General features: G+C 47.6%; 1 protein-coding gene across 4 annotated transcripts in view; it reads left to right on the top strand.

Annotated features, from left to right (window-relative positions):
* The window catches only part of exoc3l2b (exocyst complex component 3-like 2b), a 35,341-nt gene that overhangs the window by 1,528 nt on the left and 13,372 nt on the right, over positions 1-20,441 (top strand). Inside the window, exons 1-3 of one of the 4 annotated variants that reach the window (XM_084951405.1) lie at positions 4,713-4,868; positions 15,748-16,245; positions 16,703-16,926. In XM_084951405.1, coding sequence (XP_084807531.1) covers positions 15,785-16,245; positions 16,703-16,926 — 685 coding nt within the window. In that variant the 5' untranslated portion in view covers positions 4,713-4,868; positions 15,748-15,784. Of the gene's footprint in view, positions 1-4,712; positions 4,869-6,831; positions 6,853-7,978; positions 9,258-15,747; positions 16,246-16,702; positions 16,927-20,441 lie in introns of those variants that run through there. The other 3 variants (XM_084951407.1, XM_084951404.1, XM_084951406.1) reach the window with 3 other exon arrangements.

Here is a 20,441-nt window from a genome sequence, read left to right as displayed (position 1 = left end):
GGTTTCTTCCTGTTAAAAGGGAGTTTTTCCTTCCCACTGTCACCAAAGTGCTGCTCATAGGGGGTCATATGGTTGTTGGGTTTTTTCCTTGAGGCGACTGTGATTTGTTGTGATTTGGTGCAATCTAAGCTAACGGCTTAGGTTTTCCCAGCACTGCAGAGTAGGGCTGGGTTTTGATAATTGATTTATCATTAAAATCGATTCTGGCTTGGATAACATGATATCGAGTCATTAAAATTGATTTTTTTTAATATTAATGTATTTTGCCCAAAACGCCAGAATCTCAGGTTAAACCTCACAACATTTCAACAACCACCAAACAGTAAAACAGTAAAAGAGTAAATGAGAGCAGGAACATGGATTCTGCACAGAGACGTGAACACAAAGCGCGGAGCCGCCGAGGAATCAGAATCAGTGAGATGTGACTTTCTCACCCGACGGCACGGACACGGTCGGGGCTGAAAGCCGACAGCTCGCTGATTCTGATGTTTCGGCGGGTCGAGCTTTGTGTTCACGCCCTTTTTGCGCTGATTCTAAAGCTGTTAGTTTATCTCTCTCCAAACAATATTGACCGAACCAGCAGCAACAGGAGATCCAAACTACGCTTCACATAAACATCGTCATGGATAAAATCAAACTTCATGCACAGCTCTCTCGCTCTCTCTCTCTCCCTCTCTCTCTCTCTCTCGCTCTCTCGCTCTCTCCCTCTCTCTCTCTCTCTCTCTCTTCAACAACAGTTTCCCGTCTAAAAACCTGTTTTCTTCATTATTCGCTTGCTTGTTACGCGCACGTCTACTGTTGTTTACAGGCTGTCGGCCGCTGTTTTTTTTCCTTTTACTTACTTCCGAAAAGAAAACCTAATTTTTGCCGTTCAATACTGAACAAATTTAAACTTTTTAAAATTATGCAAAATGCAAAACGCTGTGTCTGTAATCAAACCGCTGTAACTTCAGAGGTAATGTTCATATGTTGATTAATGGTTTTCTTTCGTTTTTGATCTACTGCAGAATATTTTTTATAAAATCCCAGAACAGGAAAACCACCTTCATGTTTTTCTGTGTTTTATCTTCAGCTGCTTTGACACAAAGGCCTCTGCTGTGACGCTCACACCTTTGATAAAGTCTCGCGAGTGTCAGCTTCCTTTTTATAGATACAAAAATATGTAAATGTGCTGATCTGAATTATAATATTTCTGACTGTCTGAGGCAAAATTTCCCAGATTTAAATCGAATCGAACTGAATCGAATCGATTCTAGAATCAGTGACGACACCCAGCCCTACTGCAGAGTCTGTGGAAACTTTGTTTTTCACATCAATGTGCGGGGAGTGCGTTGCTTTGGGGGGGCGACCTCTGGTGGGCGTTGGAGGAACTGCAGTTTCAGTGAATCGGATTCAGATTTGCAGGCTGAGGTTGGTGCGTCCTTCTGGATCAAGCATAAAAAAACGTACTTTATTGCAGTGGCCGGTTGAAGGTGGTCAAACTGAGTTTCCTGTATTATTCTGGAACGTTCTCTGTGAACGAGTCTGCTGATTGTCTGGTTTGTAAAAGTAGCCCAATGTTGATGTGACGTGACTTGTTTTGGCTGATTTACACTTCAGATCTAAGCTGCATTAAACACCTGAAGGTCACAGCAGCACACGCTGACACTGGGCTTGTGAAATCGTTGCCATTTTTGTGGAAGAGTTTCGATTCTCGACTCCTTGGCCGGTGAAACTGGAAGAAACAGCAGCAGCAAAAACAAAACCACACTGGCTGTACGGACTTCTCTCTTTGTGCCCCACTGACCTGAAACCAGGTCTTTTATTAAATCTGTAGCTGCTGACTCGGCTGCACAGCTTTCCCTTCACATCGACCGTTTCACAACGCTGGTGTGAAATTTTGGAGAGTCCGGCGCAGATCTGGAACAAACTGAGACGTATCTGTTTGAGTCATCGAGCTCTGTATCTCTGGGATTTTCTCTCATGAAACTTGCAGCCAAAGATTCGTCCACAGTGAAGATGATCAACACTCACGTATGACATTTAACACAAACATGAACCATCTCAGCCAGGTTCTTATCTGCAGCTGATTCAGGGTGGTGGGGGGGACAGGTGACCAGTGTGTCTCAGGGCTAACACAGAGAGACAGACAACCACTCACATCCACACCCACAGCCCGTTAGCCCAAGCCCACGCATGACTGCGGGAGGAAGCCACAGGAGAACCCAGCCAGCCAGTGGATTCAAACCCACAACCTTCTAGTGGCAGCAGTGCTGACCACCCCCGTGCTTCTCCTCATGGTGGGTGATCCTCGCTCTCTGCTCAGATTTAACCGAGTTCCCACTCCCCTGATGGAGCTCCTCCCCCTCGCCGTGTCTGCGATTCTTCCACGGAGGACGCTGTGGAGGTCATCACAGAGCAGCCAGCTGATCTGAGATCAGAGAGAAGGACTGAGGCTGAGCTGCAGTTTGATCAGATAAAGGACTTATCACACAGTTTTAAAGGTCGGAGACGTAAGAGTTACCAAAAAGAAACACTAAGGAGGTTAATCGGGTATTCATCGACCCTCAAACATCTGTGAACATCTGTGATTGATCATTGACAGCACATGTCATCATCATTAAAGGATCCAGAGGACCTGGAGGAGTCTCTGTGCGCAGGGACGAGGCTGATAACCACACACGCTCAGGAACACTTCCAGAAACCAGCGTGGAGGTTACAGCTCCATCATGCAGAGAAGAAGCCACATGTGACCACAATGGAGAAACAGCCTCATCTCCTCTGGACCAACGCTCCTTCAAAACTGATCCCAGGTCAGATGAATCCGGTACTTTTGGCAGAAAACTGGAGCCACGTTCTTGTTCTGTTTATAATTATTTATTCCACATTTGTGCGGCATGTCGACGTCAGCTGGGTGTGAAACAACATTTAACCCAAACCGTTATCACCTCATAAAACACGCAGACTTTCTCCTCCCGTGATGCGTTCCAGGTGCCTCTGAAAACTGACGCTTCTTTGCTGGAGCGAGTCGTTTCAGGAAAATGAAACAAGGGGAAAAAGAGGAACGATTGATCCGGAATGTGTTGATCAGAAGTGAGGAAATCATGGAGACTGTGGTGAAAGGTCATCTGTGACTGAGGGCAAGGTCACCGGGGTCAGTGTGTGTGTGAGTGTGTGTGTGTGTTTGCTTGCTTTGACTTGTGTTGAAAGCAGTTAATGAGTACTGTGACACCTCTTTTGTGAGGTGTTTACCAGCTGATGGATGACTCCCAGCCAGGAATGTAACACACACACACGCACACGCACACACGCACACGCACACACACACACACACACACACACACACACACACACACAGTGTGATTTTGTTGCTGCTGAATGAAAAGTGACCGTTTTCTGTGAGGAGGCAGCGTGACTTTGAGAGTGAAAGTCAGAGTGTGACTTTAGGCAGACCTGAGGGGGGCGTGGCCTCGAGCGGATCGCTCTGTGTCTCGGTCCTGAGGTGAAGGTGATTTCAGCCCGGTGTGCTGAGTCTGAGGACTCTCCGGTGCTTCCCGTCTGTCTCTGTGAAAAGTCTCCAATGCCCCAAAACAAACACGGGAGAGAAACGCTGCAGCACACACGGAGCAAACCGGTGATTAATGTGTTTGGGGCAACAAATCCACCAGATCAGGAACACAAAATACAAATCTACGGTGTCCTGGAGGGCCAGGGGGGAAAACATAACATCTGACAAAAAGAAAAAGTTCCAGCGTGGATTTAAAAGGTTCGCCAGATATCGACAGTTCTCCTCAGCCACAGGGGCGCGGATAGGAGGGGGGCAGGGGGTGGCACCGCCCCCACCGAATCGTGATACCACAGGATGAGAGCGAGGATAGGACCTGTAGGAATGTAACTGAGTACTTTGCTCAGGTTTAATGTACTTGTACCTCATTTAGTATTTCCATGTTATACTTACAGCTTTTCCTGCATGTACCGAGTATAATTACTGCACCTCGTAGAGCTTTTGTTGCTTATTATTTGGCAAAATAATTACATTATTATAGACCGAGCTACTGAACAATAAGTCATTAAAATAATTAGAAAATGCTGAATTAAAGAGATTTGCACTTTAATAAATCAGAAATGATGATACAGTAATGTCATGTATTTACTTTAGTTACAGATGTGAACAGTTTGTTTAAATAAGGTCTAAATGCTTTTTTCCACTTTGTAAAACAATCCTGAGATTATGTTTAAATTCTTATACAGTCTTATCTTGTCACATAATAAACAGGACCAGGGTTGCATACGTGCTTCAAAGCTCCGGTTTAATACAATTATTCAGTATTTCGGGCTAAATATTCAGAGTTCCTGTAACCCCCCCCCCGTGCTGCATTCTTGGCCTCTTTGTTACGCTGTTGTTGAGCCTGCGGTGATGAAAGTGCTGATGGTCGCACCAGCGAGTCTGATCGCTGTTAAATGAAGTGTTGGTTTGTGTGCCAACTGTGACGTCAGCACAGTGTTTATGACCCGCAGCACCCGACCATCATCATCATCATTATAACAACAGCAATTATAATAACAAAGTCAGTTTGTTTTCATGGATTCGTTAGACTTGTGTGTGTGTGTGACACACGTCATATATGATATTATCACAGCGATAAAGCGTCAGCGGTCTCTGACCTATCACTGCGCAGCTCCCGTTGTGATTGCGAAATTTCCGACCGTGCCTGAAGGCAGCACCCCCTCCTCCTCTGTGCGTCTTCAGTCCCAGAGCCGCAGCTTTCTCCTCAGAGTGAGTCGAGCTTTTCTCCGCTGTCTCTTCGCCCGGTGTCCGGCTCCTGGACGCCTCAGCCCGGCTCCTGTTGACAGTGTGACCCGCCGCTCCGCCACCATGTCCCCGCGCTGTGAGTAACGAACACCCGCTGATGGAGCAGCGGACACGGAGAGTTTATTATCTGTTAGAATGATTTCAGATGCAGAGAAGTGAAAGTTTTCGGGGTTTTGAGCAGAAACTAAACATGACTGAATTTAAAGTGAAGATTGGATTTAATTTATTCGGATCGATCAGTAATATTAGAAAAGACAGGAAGTGACACTTTGTACTTGGCAGCCATAAAAGTGAAAAGCAAAGACTTTTAGCTGAAACTGGATTTGTGGGTATTTGCAGTAAATGTACGTGCGGCCCATTATTGACTGTTCCTGGCAGTTTGTGAGTCTGCTTCTTTAGAGGTCAGCTGAGGTCAGAGGTGTTTCTGCTGCAGTACAGCTCCCTCTGAGTCCTGAAGCTCCAGTCCACAGTCTGCTCTCTGAGGTAGCAGGTGTGACCGTGGCAGGAAACGTCACTGATTAACTGAGTGCAGGTGAAAGATTGCTGCACATCACAGGTCCACGTGAGCCTCCTGATGTCTCCGTGGGTGTTGTTCAGCTCACTGAGGGACGTTTTCGTGCTGCTCTCTGATTGGCCTGAGGCTTCTGCTCCTCCTCACATGCGTTTTTAAAAATTCTTTGATTCCTTTAGAGCAGCTTTGCATGATTCAGAGTTCAGAATAATCCTCTTTCTTAACCTTTGTCTGAAACCACCTGTTTTAGTTTTAGCCCCTCCCACTACAACTACGGGTCCTTTGAAGCCAGCTTCCTATTGACTCTCTCCTGCAGGTGTGCCCACAGATGACCGTATCAGGGGTTGCCCCTCTGGGTGACGCCTGTGAAGAAGTTAGTGTTTAGAGCAGTTACACCGACCCCGCTGAACAAAGATGTCACAAAGATTTGCATCTGTGCTGATTACAGAGGACTCTGTTTAAACCTACAACAGCGTTTATTTTCAGTACAAACAAAGGTGAAGTCAAACAGCCACAGGTACAGAGCAGCGGAGTCACCATGACGACAGAGCCCAGCAGTGTCAGAGGATACGGGCCGAAGCCCCGCAAACTCAGAAGTCAGTGAACGCAGCACGTTCCTGCTTTTCCCCATTAGTGCTGCAAACAAACAGAAGAATGCAGACTGATCAAAGTCCAGGCTTTGTCTTTATTTGTCCTTCACACCTTTCTTTTATCGTGCTTCACCTCCCTCTCCTCCCTCCTCCTCCTCCTCCTCCTCATCTTTATTCAGCTCAGTTGTTTCAGAGGCTGAAACGCTGCAGGGTTTTAATGAAGCATAAAGAAACTGTCCACTGTGATGGAAACATGGACGCTCCTCCCCCGCTGCTGACTGTCACATTTTAACTTCCTGTTGAGCCATGTGCAAAAAAAACAAAGCAGATATGACAGATCTATGAACTTCAGTTTCTGCGCGAGCCCTTCTGCCCTGCAGAGGAACTGTTTTGACCTTTGACCTCTCTACTGTCGGGCATCCAAACTGCTGATAGCCTGCAGATGACTCCAAGCTGCGATCTTAACCGAGTAGTTTTTTGCTCACAGCCAAACGTCGAGTAAAACAAAGTAATAAAAAACGTGAAGACCAAGCCTGAAAGCGTGTCAGCTCTCCGGACGTCTGATAAAGTTTATCGCCGCGTATCTTAAAGCTGCTCAGTTATGACAAACAGCCTAATCACAGTGATTTGGTCGGTATTGTAACGTCCGTTGTTTGACGTGATTATTCATTAACCCAACAGGCAGATATGGAACTTAAGACGCTTCCTTTCCAGGTATTTCTTTTAAATGTGACTCAAACAGCAAACAGCTGGAGGAGGACGCAGGAACACACCGGGTGTCTTCTCATCATACTTGTGTTCCATCCTTTGCACATCTTTGAAAACAAGGTTCTTTTATTTTGAAAATTCATTATGCGTCTGACTTCCTGTCCTCCTCATCTGCTCTGTGCAGGCAGTTCTGCAGATTTGTTTCCACTGATACTGCAGCACGTCTGATGGGATTGTGTCTTCAGTGTCAGGTCAGCTTGGGTGGGTTCTGGTTCTCTGGCTCAGACCAGTGAGTGTTTTTCACCCTAACGTCCGTCTCGCAAGGCCAAAAGGTGACCTGCAGCTCTGGCTGTTGGAACAGTATTCGAGGACCTCGGTAACGAGGGATCAGGGTGAGAAACATCAGAGGAAACCGCAACACTTTTGCTCCACCAGCAAAGAATCTCGAGCTGGTTGCCTCCCAGTGAGGAGGCTGCTGGTTAAGCGAGTGTTTCTGCAGGTGGGCGTGAGAGGAGGATAAAGGGACCCTGTGATGGATTTTGATGGTGATTATTTCTGATTCTGAGCTGTTCAGTTTGAGGACATTAGCCTACATTCATGCTTTTAACTGGCTGTTGCTGGCAGAGAAGCGTCTGCTGTGATTGGTTGTTTTGCTGTCAGGAGGTTTGATCGTGTGCTAGTTTGACTGAGAGTCATGCTGTGCTTTAAAAGGTGTTTGCTGTTACCTGTGGACGTTCGTCTGGATGAACTGAAGCAGTTGGTGGTTAACCAGATAACCAGACCATGTAATGGTAACCAGCTGCTAACCCACTCCTGCTGCTACCTGTTAACACGTACATTGTGGTTCCTGGCCATGACCTCGATATTTAGCTAAGATTGGAGCTGGTTTAAAAAGTCCACAAAGTTTCAAACGTGGAAGCAGCTCAGCGCTACCTGCTGACCGTCCTTCACCTGACCCGTAACAATTAAACAAATAAGTGCTTTAAGAGGAAGTGCTGTCGTCTAACGACATAACAACCAATCAGAGCGTAGCTTTCACCCCACTGATCCAGCTGAGCGCTAACCCTTCAGCTGTTGACTCGTGAGGACACAGTGAGCTGTGACCATAAACCAGAACTATGGGAATTCAGGCATGTGCAAACAGACTGACGGGTTGGATGTTGGCCTGTGGACGTTTTATTGATCATCAGCAGCACAGGCACACCTTCGCTGAGCGCTCATTCAACTTTGACCTTAATAAACGTAACAAACCTGAGCGGTCCAATCAGCACAGCTCCCGCAGCATCAAGTCTGCACACGAGCCGGAGAAAAACGCCTGGGAAACTGATTAAAGGATGATGGATTTGGCTCCATGCAGGCTGTTGGGTAACATGATGTTGGGGGGGGTTGATTGCCAAAGTAAAACCAGAGTTTGAGACTTTCTGCTTCGATCTGATTCGCCGGAGCGCAGCCATAAAAGCTGATTCGTGCTTTATCGCCACGAGCTGATTAAAAACATATAAAAGAAACAAATATTAACAGGGATTCAGATTCAAGACTGTGACTTTTAGACTGTGGATTTTAGAAGACACGAAGGTCAAACCAAAACAGGAAGTAAACATGAATAAGCATCCAGTTCAAAGCTTCTCTACAGTTTTCCAGCTTTTAGATGTCGTTTTCTGTGGATCCGTGACCCTGTTAAACATGACAGAGCTGATCCTGATCTGAACTCAGATCTCTTCCATCTGAACTGCTCACACAGGTTGCACAACAGCCATCTGTAGATAAAAGTGCTGATGATGTGGGCTCAGGTATCTCAGGTGTCAGATTCAGTCTGGCATGACAAAATCTTTCACCTTTCAGATTGTGTGTTGGCCAAAACACTCACATTCATCTCAGTGTTTTCATTCAGCCTCCTGTCCAGAGGATCAGAGATTTCTGCGTTTATTACAGATTCGAGCTCTGACCAGCTGTCGTCCTGCAAACCTTCTCAGTTTGGTACAGCAGCAAAATAAAAAAGCTGCTTTCCAGATGTAAAAGAACAAGAAAAGTGAAAACATTTTCTGGAAGCAGCTGTGAGTGAGATGAGAAGCACAACACAGGAAGGTCCAAGCTTTCAAAATAAGAGCGATAGGACTAGTACATTAATCATGGATGGTGGATTTAAAAAAACATTAGTTGAAGTCTGAGCATCAGTTTGGTGACAGAACATCTGGACAGCTGGAGGCGCTTTAGCCGTTACCTTAGTGAGTTACTAGTGATTTGGTTCAGTACTTGCTCTTACATTAATGACCAGCTGTGGTCACACTGACACCAATCCCTTTATTAACTGCTTTGTTTTAGAGTTTGAGCTCTTTGAAACCAAGCAGACAGAAACGTTACAAACTGCACACGTTTGTAGAGACGCGCGACCGCTCGCCGCTGCTGTTGATCGGCTCCGGCTGCTGGCCTGGGGTCTGCAGACACTCGTGCTCTCTTTCAGAGGCATGTTTTACCATTTTCACCACGACGCTCCTTTATGTGCGATAAAAACAAGTCGACGCTCCACCTGCTCATCCAAATATGCTCAGGTCTGCCTCCAGACCCTCCATCGGGCTGCTGCATCCTGCTTTTAGTCAGAAGCTGCAACCGTAACATCGCTGATGCACGTTTTTAGCATCCTGCTCCGTTTAGTTTGGTGAGTGAAAGGCTTGAAAAAAGCCTTTTTAAACCATTTTTACCTGTTTTGTCTGTGTGTGTGTGTGTGTGTGTGTGTGTGTGTGTGTGTGTGTGTGCGCGCAGTACTTTTCCTTTATGCTGTGAGTGGGACATGAAGCTGTGCTGAGTACAGTTATCATTACACGTCAGCTCTCCACAGCCACCTTTTCACACACACAGGTTTTGGGAACTGTGACGTCTTTTTTAACATTTCGTCTCCACCTTTTCCTTCATCTCCACGCGTAGAAGCAGCTTCATGAAGCAGGTTCTGGTGTAAATATTCCATCGTGTGTGTTTTTGAGCCGGGCTGCTCTGATAAAAAGAACTTTATGGCTCCAAAGTCCCACCGGCCACCTCAAACCCAGCTCAGACCGGCTGGGCGGGGCTGAGCCATGGTCATTACTTCCCAGTTTTAAAGTCCAGGATTGCGTGTGTGTACGGGTGGGTTATTATCATGTAGCTCACAAAAGTAATAATAAATAAATCGATGGAATTTGTCTGAATTCGGTTCCTTTTCCTGCGCCCACGTGCTGCCCTCCTCAGCAGGAAGCTGTTTAACAGTCGGGACACAGCGAGGCCGGCGTGCACTCTGAGCTGCAGCTGCAGCGATAATAAGAACAGGCTGCACAGGTTTGCCTGCAGGCAGAGGACAGAAAAACAAGCCAGCACTCCACAGATCGCTCTGAAACTCCAGGACACCGCTCGGGACGATTATCGAATTACCATCACATCACATCACACCGCATCTGTCTCCCATTAAGGAAAAACTGTCAGCTCAGCATCGTCTGTGAGAGAAAGCAGCTGTTCAGAAAAATGTCATGTTATGTCCTCCCTGCAGAGAGGAACGTGCAGCTGGGACTGAAAGTCCTGCAGCAGAAGGCGCGTCGGTCACACGCATGGCAACGCGTGGGTCGATGTAGGCTGACAGGAAACTGCTGGCAGTTATAATGTTTACAACGTCGCTGTGTATGAACCATTAATGTAGGAAACGAGGCAGCAGAGGTTTGGACAGTGCAGGAGAGGGGAAGGATACAGTGCAGGCAGGGTGGTGTAGGTGGAGACGAGTGTCAGGGATGGATAGAGATGGAGACGGTGGAGGCCGAGATGAAGATGTTCAGATGTTTATTGGGAGTGAGCGGCATGGACAGGACCAGGAATGAGTCCATCAGAGGGACAGCTCAGAGTCCGAGAGGCTCAGATGGTTTGCACATGTGCAGAGGAGGGAGGGTGGATATGATGGAGCTGCCAGGCAGGAGGAGAAGGGACGAGCTCAGAGGGCGTTGATGGATGTAGTGAAGGAGGATGCTGGGATAGGAGGAAGGCAGATGATCCACTGGGGAGACATCTGAAAGGAGCATCTGAGAGTCGGACAACGAGAGAAGAACTGGCCTGTGACTGGACCTCATTCATGTGTCCCAGTAAGAGCAACCTGCTGGGCTCGACAGCTAGTTTTCTCTTCCGTCCAGCTGAAGTGCAGACTTCCTCTCACATCATTGAAATGTCCTAAAGATGATTTCCTGTCTTGTTGGAAAACTGACGGCACCCACTGAGAGAAACTCCTCCCGCTGTGTCAGCTGACCGGCTGCAGCTCTGTGGGAACGCCGTCAGACTGACGTCCAGAAACACGGCGAGAAGCTTCCACATCAAACTGGCCACTTATCATTCCAGTCACTTAGCAGCAGATTCCCAGTAAAATTCCACCTCCGCCTACTCACAGGCTCACTGTGTGTAAACACAACATGGATTACTGTGTGTGTGTGTGTGTGTGTGTGTGTGTGTGTGTGTGTGTGTGTGTGTGTGTGTGTGTGTGTTCACCTTTTGTCCCTTTGCAGAACAGAAACAAATGAAACACATGCATGAGCAGCGTCCCCGAGCAGACTGCACGACTGTCCTCTGTATCATCTGTACCTGCTCGCGTTAGCTAACATCAGCCTGAGGAGAGGCTGTGACTCCATCTGGACCCAAACGCTCGTCTGTGGTGTGAACGTCCTGCTGATGTCAGCTGTAGCTTCTCGTGTTTGGGCTGCTTTACAGTCACAGTACTGAGAGCAGCAGTTGTGATTGTGCTCAGTGAAACTGTCAGCTTGTTGCCTTGAAATGGTTGCTTTGAGGACTGAGACCAGCTCTGCGGTTGCAGAGCGTCTTCAGTGCATCAAGATGGCAGCAAAACGGGCTGCGATTGAAGGGGCCAAGATGGCATCTGCATCCAATCAATAGCTGTGTCCAAATTCATCCTCCGAAGGCCGAGAAGACTGGAGTGAGCGGCTGTGAAATTGGACGGTCTGGCCTTCAGTTTTGCGTCACCGCTGTCTGGGTGGAGTTGAATGAACTCGTCCGTCTGCTCCTTGCTATCTAAATATAACAGGACACTGGAGGAAACTCTCGACCGTCTCACACTTCTGTTTAATCGGTTTTCTGTTTGACGTTTATTCATCTGTGTGAAAACTAGAACTTTAATCTCAGCCAAACAGATTCACTCAGGAACAAATCAAACACTGAAAAAAGCCAAACAATAACAGTTTTAAGTTGTCTGAGTGACTTATATATCACGTTTAACCAAGTTCGCCGTTCTCGCCCCGGTCAGCTATCGAGCTGGTGGGTAACAGACGTCTTCGAAAACGTCGAAGCACTTTTGCAAACATGTGATGTCCTGATAAACCGAGCAGATATTTGATGTTTACACAGCTACATTCTCGCCTGGAAATATGTTAAAAGTTTATTTTGTGACCCAGAAAGAGAAATAAGAGTAATTTTAAAACTGCCGCCAATGTTGGAAACTGGAGTTTGGCTGGGCCGCGCTATGAATTCTGGGATAGGTCGGGCCACGAAGGACACACCCGACCCATCCTTCAAATTCGGGAAAATGAAGGACGCATTTGAAGCAGCCGTCGTCTCGTCGCTGTGACGGCCTCAGGAGGATGCAGCCCATGAATTTGGTAATTTGGCGAATAACTGCCGCCCCCTGTAAGAAAGCTGAGGGCCGGCTCGTGTTACTGTTCTGCGTCTGAAGTGGGAACAGATTTGTTCGTCCGTTCTCGTGTTTGGGCCGCAGACATCCAGTCAGGCATCGAGAGTTTGAGCTCAAAAACATGAATCGATGATGAATGTGGGCAGGAAGCAGGCGATCAGCTGTCCGCCCTTCTTATGAAATGATTCCTGTTATGACTCTTTTTTTGGATGTTCTGTTTCCTCCAGCAGATGTTAATCAGCTGATTATCTACACAGTCATTAATCAGCCGCGAGCACAAACACGCTGAAGGTCAGGGCTGAAGTCTGTGCCTCCCTCTGATTGGTTATCTGCTCCTCTTCCTGGCTTCCTGTCTGTTTTGTGACACTGAAAAGGTCGCGACTCCTTCGCCTCCACGTGATGCTTAAACGCCGTGTTGAACTCGTCCACACGTGTGTGACGACACTGTGGAGCAGCGGGGTGTTTCTGAGGATGTGATGGATGGACGTTTGGATGACAGGTGGAACATCTAATCTGTACTCAGCTGTAGTCTGATTGGCTGGTGTTTTTGCTCCTAACAGACTTTTAGGATCTAAAATAAAACAGCACAGACAAAAACAAGCGTCAGACGCCGTGCTTCATCTGTGAGACCAGGTGAAGCAGCATGACGGAGGTGAGCAGCGGCCTTAACTCAGAGACCGCAAACAGAGCTCCAAAGCTTCAATCTCATGTGGGCCCAGCCAATAAAACCAGTGCATAGTGAGAAAACGTCGCGCTGCTCGATTCTCCCTTTCATCGCTGATTTCTGTGTTTGAGTTGGGCCACAGACAGACGTTAAAGAGCTGAATTAGGATGTGCACTCGGTATCTTTGTGTGGATTCTGTCGCTGAACGCACGTCTGTCTGTGTATTAAAGTCAGTGTCCTCCCAAGTGATGGAAACATGACTGTGAGGGCGCACTGGGAGCGGATGTTGTTCATGTTGTTGGTTTCCAGTCTCACCAGCTCAGGACACGCCGCTGCTGCCAGAAATAGACTCTCTCTCTCTCTCTCTCTCTCTCTCTCACTCACACACACACACACACACACACACACACACATGTGAGGAAAACAGTGAAAAAAGCCAGCAGGGTGAAGTGGGAAGTGATTCAGTGGTGTTGGTTCCATAAATACCCAGCAGCCCTGGCGGCAGGCTCAGGAAACCCATGCGGAGCCCAGTGGCGCTCGCACACAGCCTGTTTTCTTCAAGAGGGTCGCAGGGCATCGCGGAAGCTTCTGGACACAAACAATAGGAGCGGAAAGGACAACGATAGTGTGACAGGCAGAGGCGAGGCGGGGCCCGGGTACAGCCTCCAGACCGCCAGGAGCGGGTTGGCAGGGGAACCAGCGTCGGATCGGGGGTTGGGGGGTGGTCAAACACGGAGAAATCAAGTGGTGTGAATGTGAGGACTGTTGTATGCAGTCTGTGGATGCAGCTTCCCGTAGACTGCATCCAGGTTGGCTGATAATCTGGGATCAAATCCAGTTAAGGTCGCCGTCCCTGTGTGTGTCCATGTTTCAGTCTGAAGGAAGTCTGCTTCAGTTTTCAGCACAGATGTGTTAAAATCGTCCTCGCAGGTGGAGTTTACAGAGTGGACATTAATAAGTGCCGCGCTGGTCGAGGGCACATTTAATCATTACAGGGTTTCCCATGAATCATTGCTGCTGCCTGTTAATGTTTGCAGAGTTTATGAGTCTTTGTCTTCAGGCTTTATGGTTTTGGGAACATGTGACACCAGCTGCTTTACGACAGGATCTGCTCTCTGTCATTCTGCTGCCGGGCTTACCGGCGCCTCAGACTGCTGACATTATTTCAGAAGACCCCTGCCGGCCAATCGGAGAGCTCGATTTCTGTTAGGGCGTTCTGAAAACGTTCCTGAAGAGGTTCAAAGGAACCTGCAGCCTGTTTGTAGCTTTCATCTGTGATAGTCAGGTGTGTCCTGATGTGCGTCAGAGCACCTTCGTCCTCCTGTAATTCGTCAAAGCTGCTATCTTTGAAGAACAATTTATCTTCTGTTCTCTGACAGCCGCAATCTGAAAATCAGCACGACACTGGGCGGCTCTGAAAACGCGTCTCAGCGTAAAGACCTGACAGTTTTTTCTTGTCGGGTGGAAATGAAATATTCAGCCTTTTCTGCATGTGTAAACAAATACCGGCACATGGAAGAGGAAGTCTCGGCATGGATGTCCGCTGGCTGCATCGAAAGCCCCAAAATATCAGCTGATATCCCCAGAGGCAAAGTCCTGATATATCCGACGCTGCCTGCTTGTTTACGGGGTTATTCCTGTTGTCTGTCGGAGGCTTCCCCGCGGCTTCCCCGCGGTTTCATGCAGGTTTTCGAAGTCTGCGATGAGTTTGAGCCAAAAAGAAGGAACCTGCGCCTCAGCCGTGTGGGTGTGGCGACCATCAGAGTCCACATTAAAACGAATTGTGTTATTATTACTGTTTTATCATGTGATTATATTTATGATGCACACGAACCAATCTTCCACATCAAGGTCAAACTGACAGCTCGGACATCTTCGGGTAGGAGGCGGATGTGTTGCCATGGTCACGACCATCACAACACCGTGAGTCCGGCCCTGACCTCTGCGTTATCAGAGCAGCTGTCAGAGTGTAACCGACAGCCTACGTCAGGGTGGAGTCTTATCAGAGCTCAAACACTAAAAAAGTTACAAAAAAGCAGGTGTGTCCTTCAGGTGTGTCCTTCAGGTGTGTCCTTCAGGTGTGTCCTTCAGGTGTGTCCTTCAGGTGTGTCCTTCAGGTGTGTCCTTCAGGTGTGTCCCGTGGGCAATTATTCATCCTGATGAAACGAAATACAATCTTCTGAACTTTTTCATTTTCAGCCTCAAACTTTTATTAGTATTTTATTAGTGTAGTAAGCATCCTTATCATATTGTAAAGATAAAGAACTAATATAATAAATAATAAAAGATGAACCTCAAATGTAATTTTCCAGTAAAACTAACAAATTGATGAATAAACTCAGGTTTAATCGTGATTAAAAAATCGGCGTCCTTCTTTATTTCCAGTGAACCACAGAGTTCAGTGTTCCTAATTTAAATCCCAGTTCCTTCGTTTGAGTCGACTTTAAACGACCTCTGCTGAGGCCGACGCAGTGACGGGGCGGAAACGTGTTTTTCTTGTTGCGCTGATATCAATCAAAGCGCGTTACGATGTTTTTCTTAATTACAGAACATCAGCAGCAATGATCCGTTTCTAGCAGCTTATACGTCAGTAACTGTGAGAACGGGATTTGTGTGATGGTTTTCTGACGAGGAACGTGAGACACAAACAGCAGACTCTGGTCTTCACACACCAGCAGGGGCTCTGGAGCCAAACTGGTTCCTGTTTGGGCCTGAAACTTGAAAATTGTGACGATGTTTGTAGATGAATCTGGTTTTGCACAATAACGTTTTAATCCAGCAGCCAAAAACAGTACCATCATGAAGCTTTGACGCTTCTCCCCTTCCTTCTTTTACCAGGTCTCTCCCTCCCTCTCCCCCCTCCCCCAGCTCCATCATGCCCATCCTCAAAAACCTCCCAGTGCGCCTAAAAGGTGGTCCGACTCTAGACAACGCCCTATTCATCCGCAGGATGAGCCTCAACATCACACCCCGCCATCATAACCCCTTTGACAATGATGATGACAGTATCCATGGTAACGGGGGCCATGGCAACCACTGGTCACCCGGCAGCTCCCTGCTGGACGGCGATGTGCCGAGGGACCGCAACCCATTTGAGGATGAGGAGGATGAGAACGAGGCCAACGAGGGGAAAAAAGGAAGCGGAGGAGGTTCGGTGAAGGGTTCCTTCAAGTTCATGTCCCCGCTGAAGAGCCTCGGGAAGCTGGGGAAGAACCTGAGGATGTCGGGAAAGAGTGCCACGCTCTCCCCACAAGGGTCGCTGCAAGGGTCGCCCTCACCTTCACCTTCCCAGAAGAAGAAGAGAGGAAGGAGGAGTTCTGAAGGAAGTCTGCTCAGGTAAACGTGGGATTAGAGTAATGGCGATGAATGATTATGAATGGGCTGAGTTTGTAAGGACGAAATGAACCATTAAATAATCAAATAGACGGGAGAGAGGATTCACACTGACATTCAATATAGAAGGTAAGAACTTGGAAGGGCATTTGTGAATGTTTAGATAGGAGATTACAGGGATCTGTTAAGGTAGAGGAATTAAAAATCTGTCAGTGTAACGTGGCTCAAGGGGAAGGGGGATTAGAGGCCTTGATGTGGACGAGGTGGAACGATAAGCTTTTTGTTTTGGCGAGTTCTTAAGTTCCAAGTTCAAGATACAAACAAAAATTATGAGATTAGTAAAGTAAAAATGTCAGCGGGTAGAGACCTCTGTGGGAACTGTGGCCGGAGTTTGGTCCGTGGGGGGTAGTTGCTGGACTCATGACAGTCTCTGACCTTTCTCTTTTTGTCTTCACAAAAGGTTTGCAGGAAAATATCGTGACCCCTCCCGTAAGGAATCGTTAGCCAACGGTGAGCTGAACTGTTCGGAAAGCGAGGGCGACTCGACCAGCCGCCGCGTGTCCTTCATGAGGATGGTGGGCCTGGGGAAGACGAAGAAGGAGTCCATGACTGACCAGTCGTCCCAGGGTCCCGAGGACCAGTCGGTGCCGGTGGAGGAGGTTAAACCCAGAGAGCCACTGTCAGGTAAGAAGTCCTGGCTCAGCACGGCAGAGACACTAACTAGTTTTTTATAAATATAAAAACTTATATTAGGTTGAAGTTTACGGTATCAGAAATACCACGCTTAAGTCCTGGCGACATGAGATTGACCCAAGATAATCAGATTACTTTTGTCACACGGTTTGACATGGTTCAGATGTCGATTCCACAGCTAAAAGCTTCTATTGTTAGACTAAACACTTTCCAGTGTCACCACTATGACAGGACATTGTACCGGTGGAAGGAAACTACAGATGCGTTGGCACGTCCACCCATCCAAGAACAACTGTTTTTGTTCTCAGCTGTTTCTGGGGTTTCAGATTCCAGTGAGACCATCAGCCACAGTGAATCCTTTAACTTACTCCAAGCTGCACACGACACACAGATATTCTGTCTCCAGACGTTTTCAGTAGCAGGGTTATCGTCCCGTTCACAGCCCGATCTGATCGGCACATGTTGGCAGCCTGTGGCTATTTTAAACACAGACGCTGAAAATCAGTGGATGGAGAGGGTCGGTGAGGAAGGTGATATCATGGCCAACTGGGTGACGCTGAGATGCTGTAACACTGGAATGTGTGTGTGTGTGTTTGTGTGTGTGTGTGTGTAATGTCATAAGTACTGGGCCGGTCATGGAAACTTTGTAAGGGCGTCTATTGTTTATCACACCCTGTTTACGCTGCCATTTGGTAATGAATGATTCAAGAGTGTGTGTGTGTGTGTGTGTGTGTGTGTGTTCTCAGTTCCTCCACACCCTTGTTTGTATGGTCAAACGGCTTCTCTGCTGTACTGTGTTTGTTTTCATCAGCAGTTATTCTGTCAGTTTTCTCGTTCGTGAAGTTTAGAAATCAGTGAATGTTTTTGGCAGAAGGAATCGCAGTGATATGAAACGTGTTGGACTGTGGAATTCTGGGATTTCGAGGCTGAAATTTCAGTCCAGTTTTATTTGTACAGCACCAAATCACAACAACAGTGCTTTATATTGTGATGTAGACCCTACAATAATACATACAGAGAAACCCAACAATCATGTGATCCCCTATGAGCAAGCACTTTGGCGACAGTGGGAAGGAAAAACTCCCTTTTAACAGGAAGAAACCTCCGGCAGAACCAGGCTAAGGGAGGGGCGGGGCCATCTGCTGCGAGAGGAGGAAGACATGTCTGTGTTTGACTTTAGCTGCTGATCGGCAGCTCGTGCTGTTTGTTTGGTACCTGAGGATGAATTTACTGGGTCATCTACAGAAGCAGAACCTGCAGTCGCTTCTCAGATTGAGGTGAGCTGTTTGACTGCGAGGTGAGCAGAGAGCTCTGGATGCTCAGGTGCGGGCTTGTTTTCAGATGCTGCTAAACCACCGTATCAGCGGATCAGGTTGCCGCTGAGCGTGTGTGTCTCTGAAAGTACAAATGGTCCTGACTCCAATAATCCTGTTTGGCAGTGAAACAGAACGCAGACAGAGCTGCACCGGGTCAGGCTGGCCTGAGAGAAAGAAGGACTTTACCTTTGCTTCTGTCTGAACAGACAGCAAACACCTGCCGATCAACATCGAGCAATAAAACAGAGCAACAGTCGAACAAATCAGGACGAGCACAAACACAAACTGAACACCTGCACAAGTAAAAAGGAGCCACAGAGCAGCTCGAGAGTCTCAGTCTGGATCTGTGGGAGCACTTCCTTAAACCTGAAGGCTCTGCTCCTGATCAGAAAAGTGCAGTTGCACTGATTTGAAAACGTCACGGCAAAACACCTGAAGTAGCAAAACGAGTTTGCTTTCTGAGGAAGAGCAAAGGCACTAAAACAAAACAGTTTCACACAGCCTGTGCTTGGCTGTCGAGTCCAAAGAATTTGAATGCAGCGTGGCAGAAAGTGCCGCATTTCTCTGAGGTGTGATCCAGTGGAAGCACCCAGTAGAGCGCTGCTGACCTGCTGCTTAATGATTTCCTGTGCTGAGTTCAGGTGCAGTCTGAGCCGTGCTGGGGTCTCAGCGCTGGTCCTCTTGGTTTGTTGTCTTCATGCGTGCTGGCTTTTTATCTAAGCATGCAAAGTTGGCAGATGTGCATCAGCTGCTCTGCACAGCAGGTATGCATCAGAACAGGGCACCGAGCAACAGCACGCCTCTGATCTTCGGCCCTCTGTGATTATATAACGCTCGCTGCCTTCGTTAGATAAGAACAAAGGCTCACAGATCGACACGTTTCATATAAATTAAGAAACGATCAAGTTGAACATTTTCAGGTCCCAGCATAAAACTTTGGTCCCAGTAAAATAAAACGTTCGGCCTGCTGTGCTGCAGTCACGTGAACCTGACAAACGTCAGTTATCGGACATAAACACCGAGGTCACGGGCGCTGTGGTTTTGTTTTCTTCTTCTCTGCGCAGGTCGTCTGACCTCTCTGTCATTCCAGGACGGTTACAGCATGTTTCTGGTCATGTGGACGAGGACCGTCTGTGTTTGGTTCTTCCAGAGATCGAGAAAGTCGAAGCGTGTTCGCCTTCTGAAACGGAAACTCTGGAGTTTAAAGTTCAAGCTGAACTAGTTTGAATCAGTTCAGACTTCAGTGAACACAGAGCTACACGGTGCTACAGTCCACTTTACTGTACATATATTTTACCACACTTTGTTTCTTCGCCGACAGTCCGGTCACCGTAGTAACGGTGATTGGAGCAAAGGTCACAAATGGTTCGAGTAGTTGGCAGAAGGAGGAGGGGTCAGTAAAATCCTCGAGGCCTCACAAAGGGGAGTGACGCGCCTTCATTACAGCCTTTTAGTTTGAAGGACTTCTTGGAAGTGACGGAGAGTGATGAAAGACCCGCTTCATGGAATTTACCCTTGACAAACTGCTGTGTGTGCTTCATTAATCCACGCTCATGTTACCGCTGCACGGCGGCTCCGCCGGCCGATTGTCGGCGTGTTGCTGCAGGCCTCAGGAAGAAGGTGAAATATGAAACAGGAAGTCCACTTTAATGAGTCTTAAAAGCCCCAAACACTCGATGCTCAGGTGTCATTCAGAGGTGAAGGAAGGACGTGTGAAGCTGTTTGGATCCACAAACACTAAATAGCTCCCGTGTCTCCGCTCACGCTCACGAGGCGAGCTTTCACGTTTGAACACGAGATTAAAACTCAGCATGTTTTTTTTAAAATACGGAGGTTCTGATTGGTGGACGTTTGGTGGTGTAGCCAATGACGCGCTCAGCAGTCGGCACAATCCTCTGCAGGGCTCTGCGGTCAGACGCGTGGCAGTTTTCACACCAGACTGTGATGCAGCTGGTCAGCACGCTCTGTTTGGTGCCTCTGTGGAAGGCGTTCAGGTTGGGAGGCGCACCTTCAGTCGCCTCAGGAAGTGCGGTCGCTGCTGGGCTCTTTTTATCACTGATGAGTCTAGAAAATAAAAGACTAACGTAAAAGTAAAGCAGTAAATCTAAAATTAGGACACGAGACGCGTCGTGGTCATGATATTTTCTCAAACCAAGTCACGACCCTGCTTTTTATAATGATGTGTTCATG

The sequence above is a fragment of the Perissodus microlepis genome, chromosome 14, assembly GCF_051167445.1.
Source record: "Perissodus microlepis isolate ML-2025 ecotype Zambia chromosome 14, ASM5116744v1, whole genome shotgun sequence".
Taxonomy (NCBI): Eukaryota; Metazoa; Chordata; class Actinopteri; order Cichliformes; family Cichlidae; genus Perissodus; species Perissodus microlepis.
The sequence above is the reverse complement of the archived record's forward strand: the minus strand, read 5'-3'. Positions and strand labels throughout refer to the sequence as shown.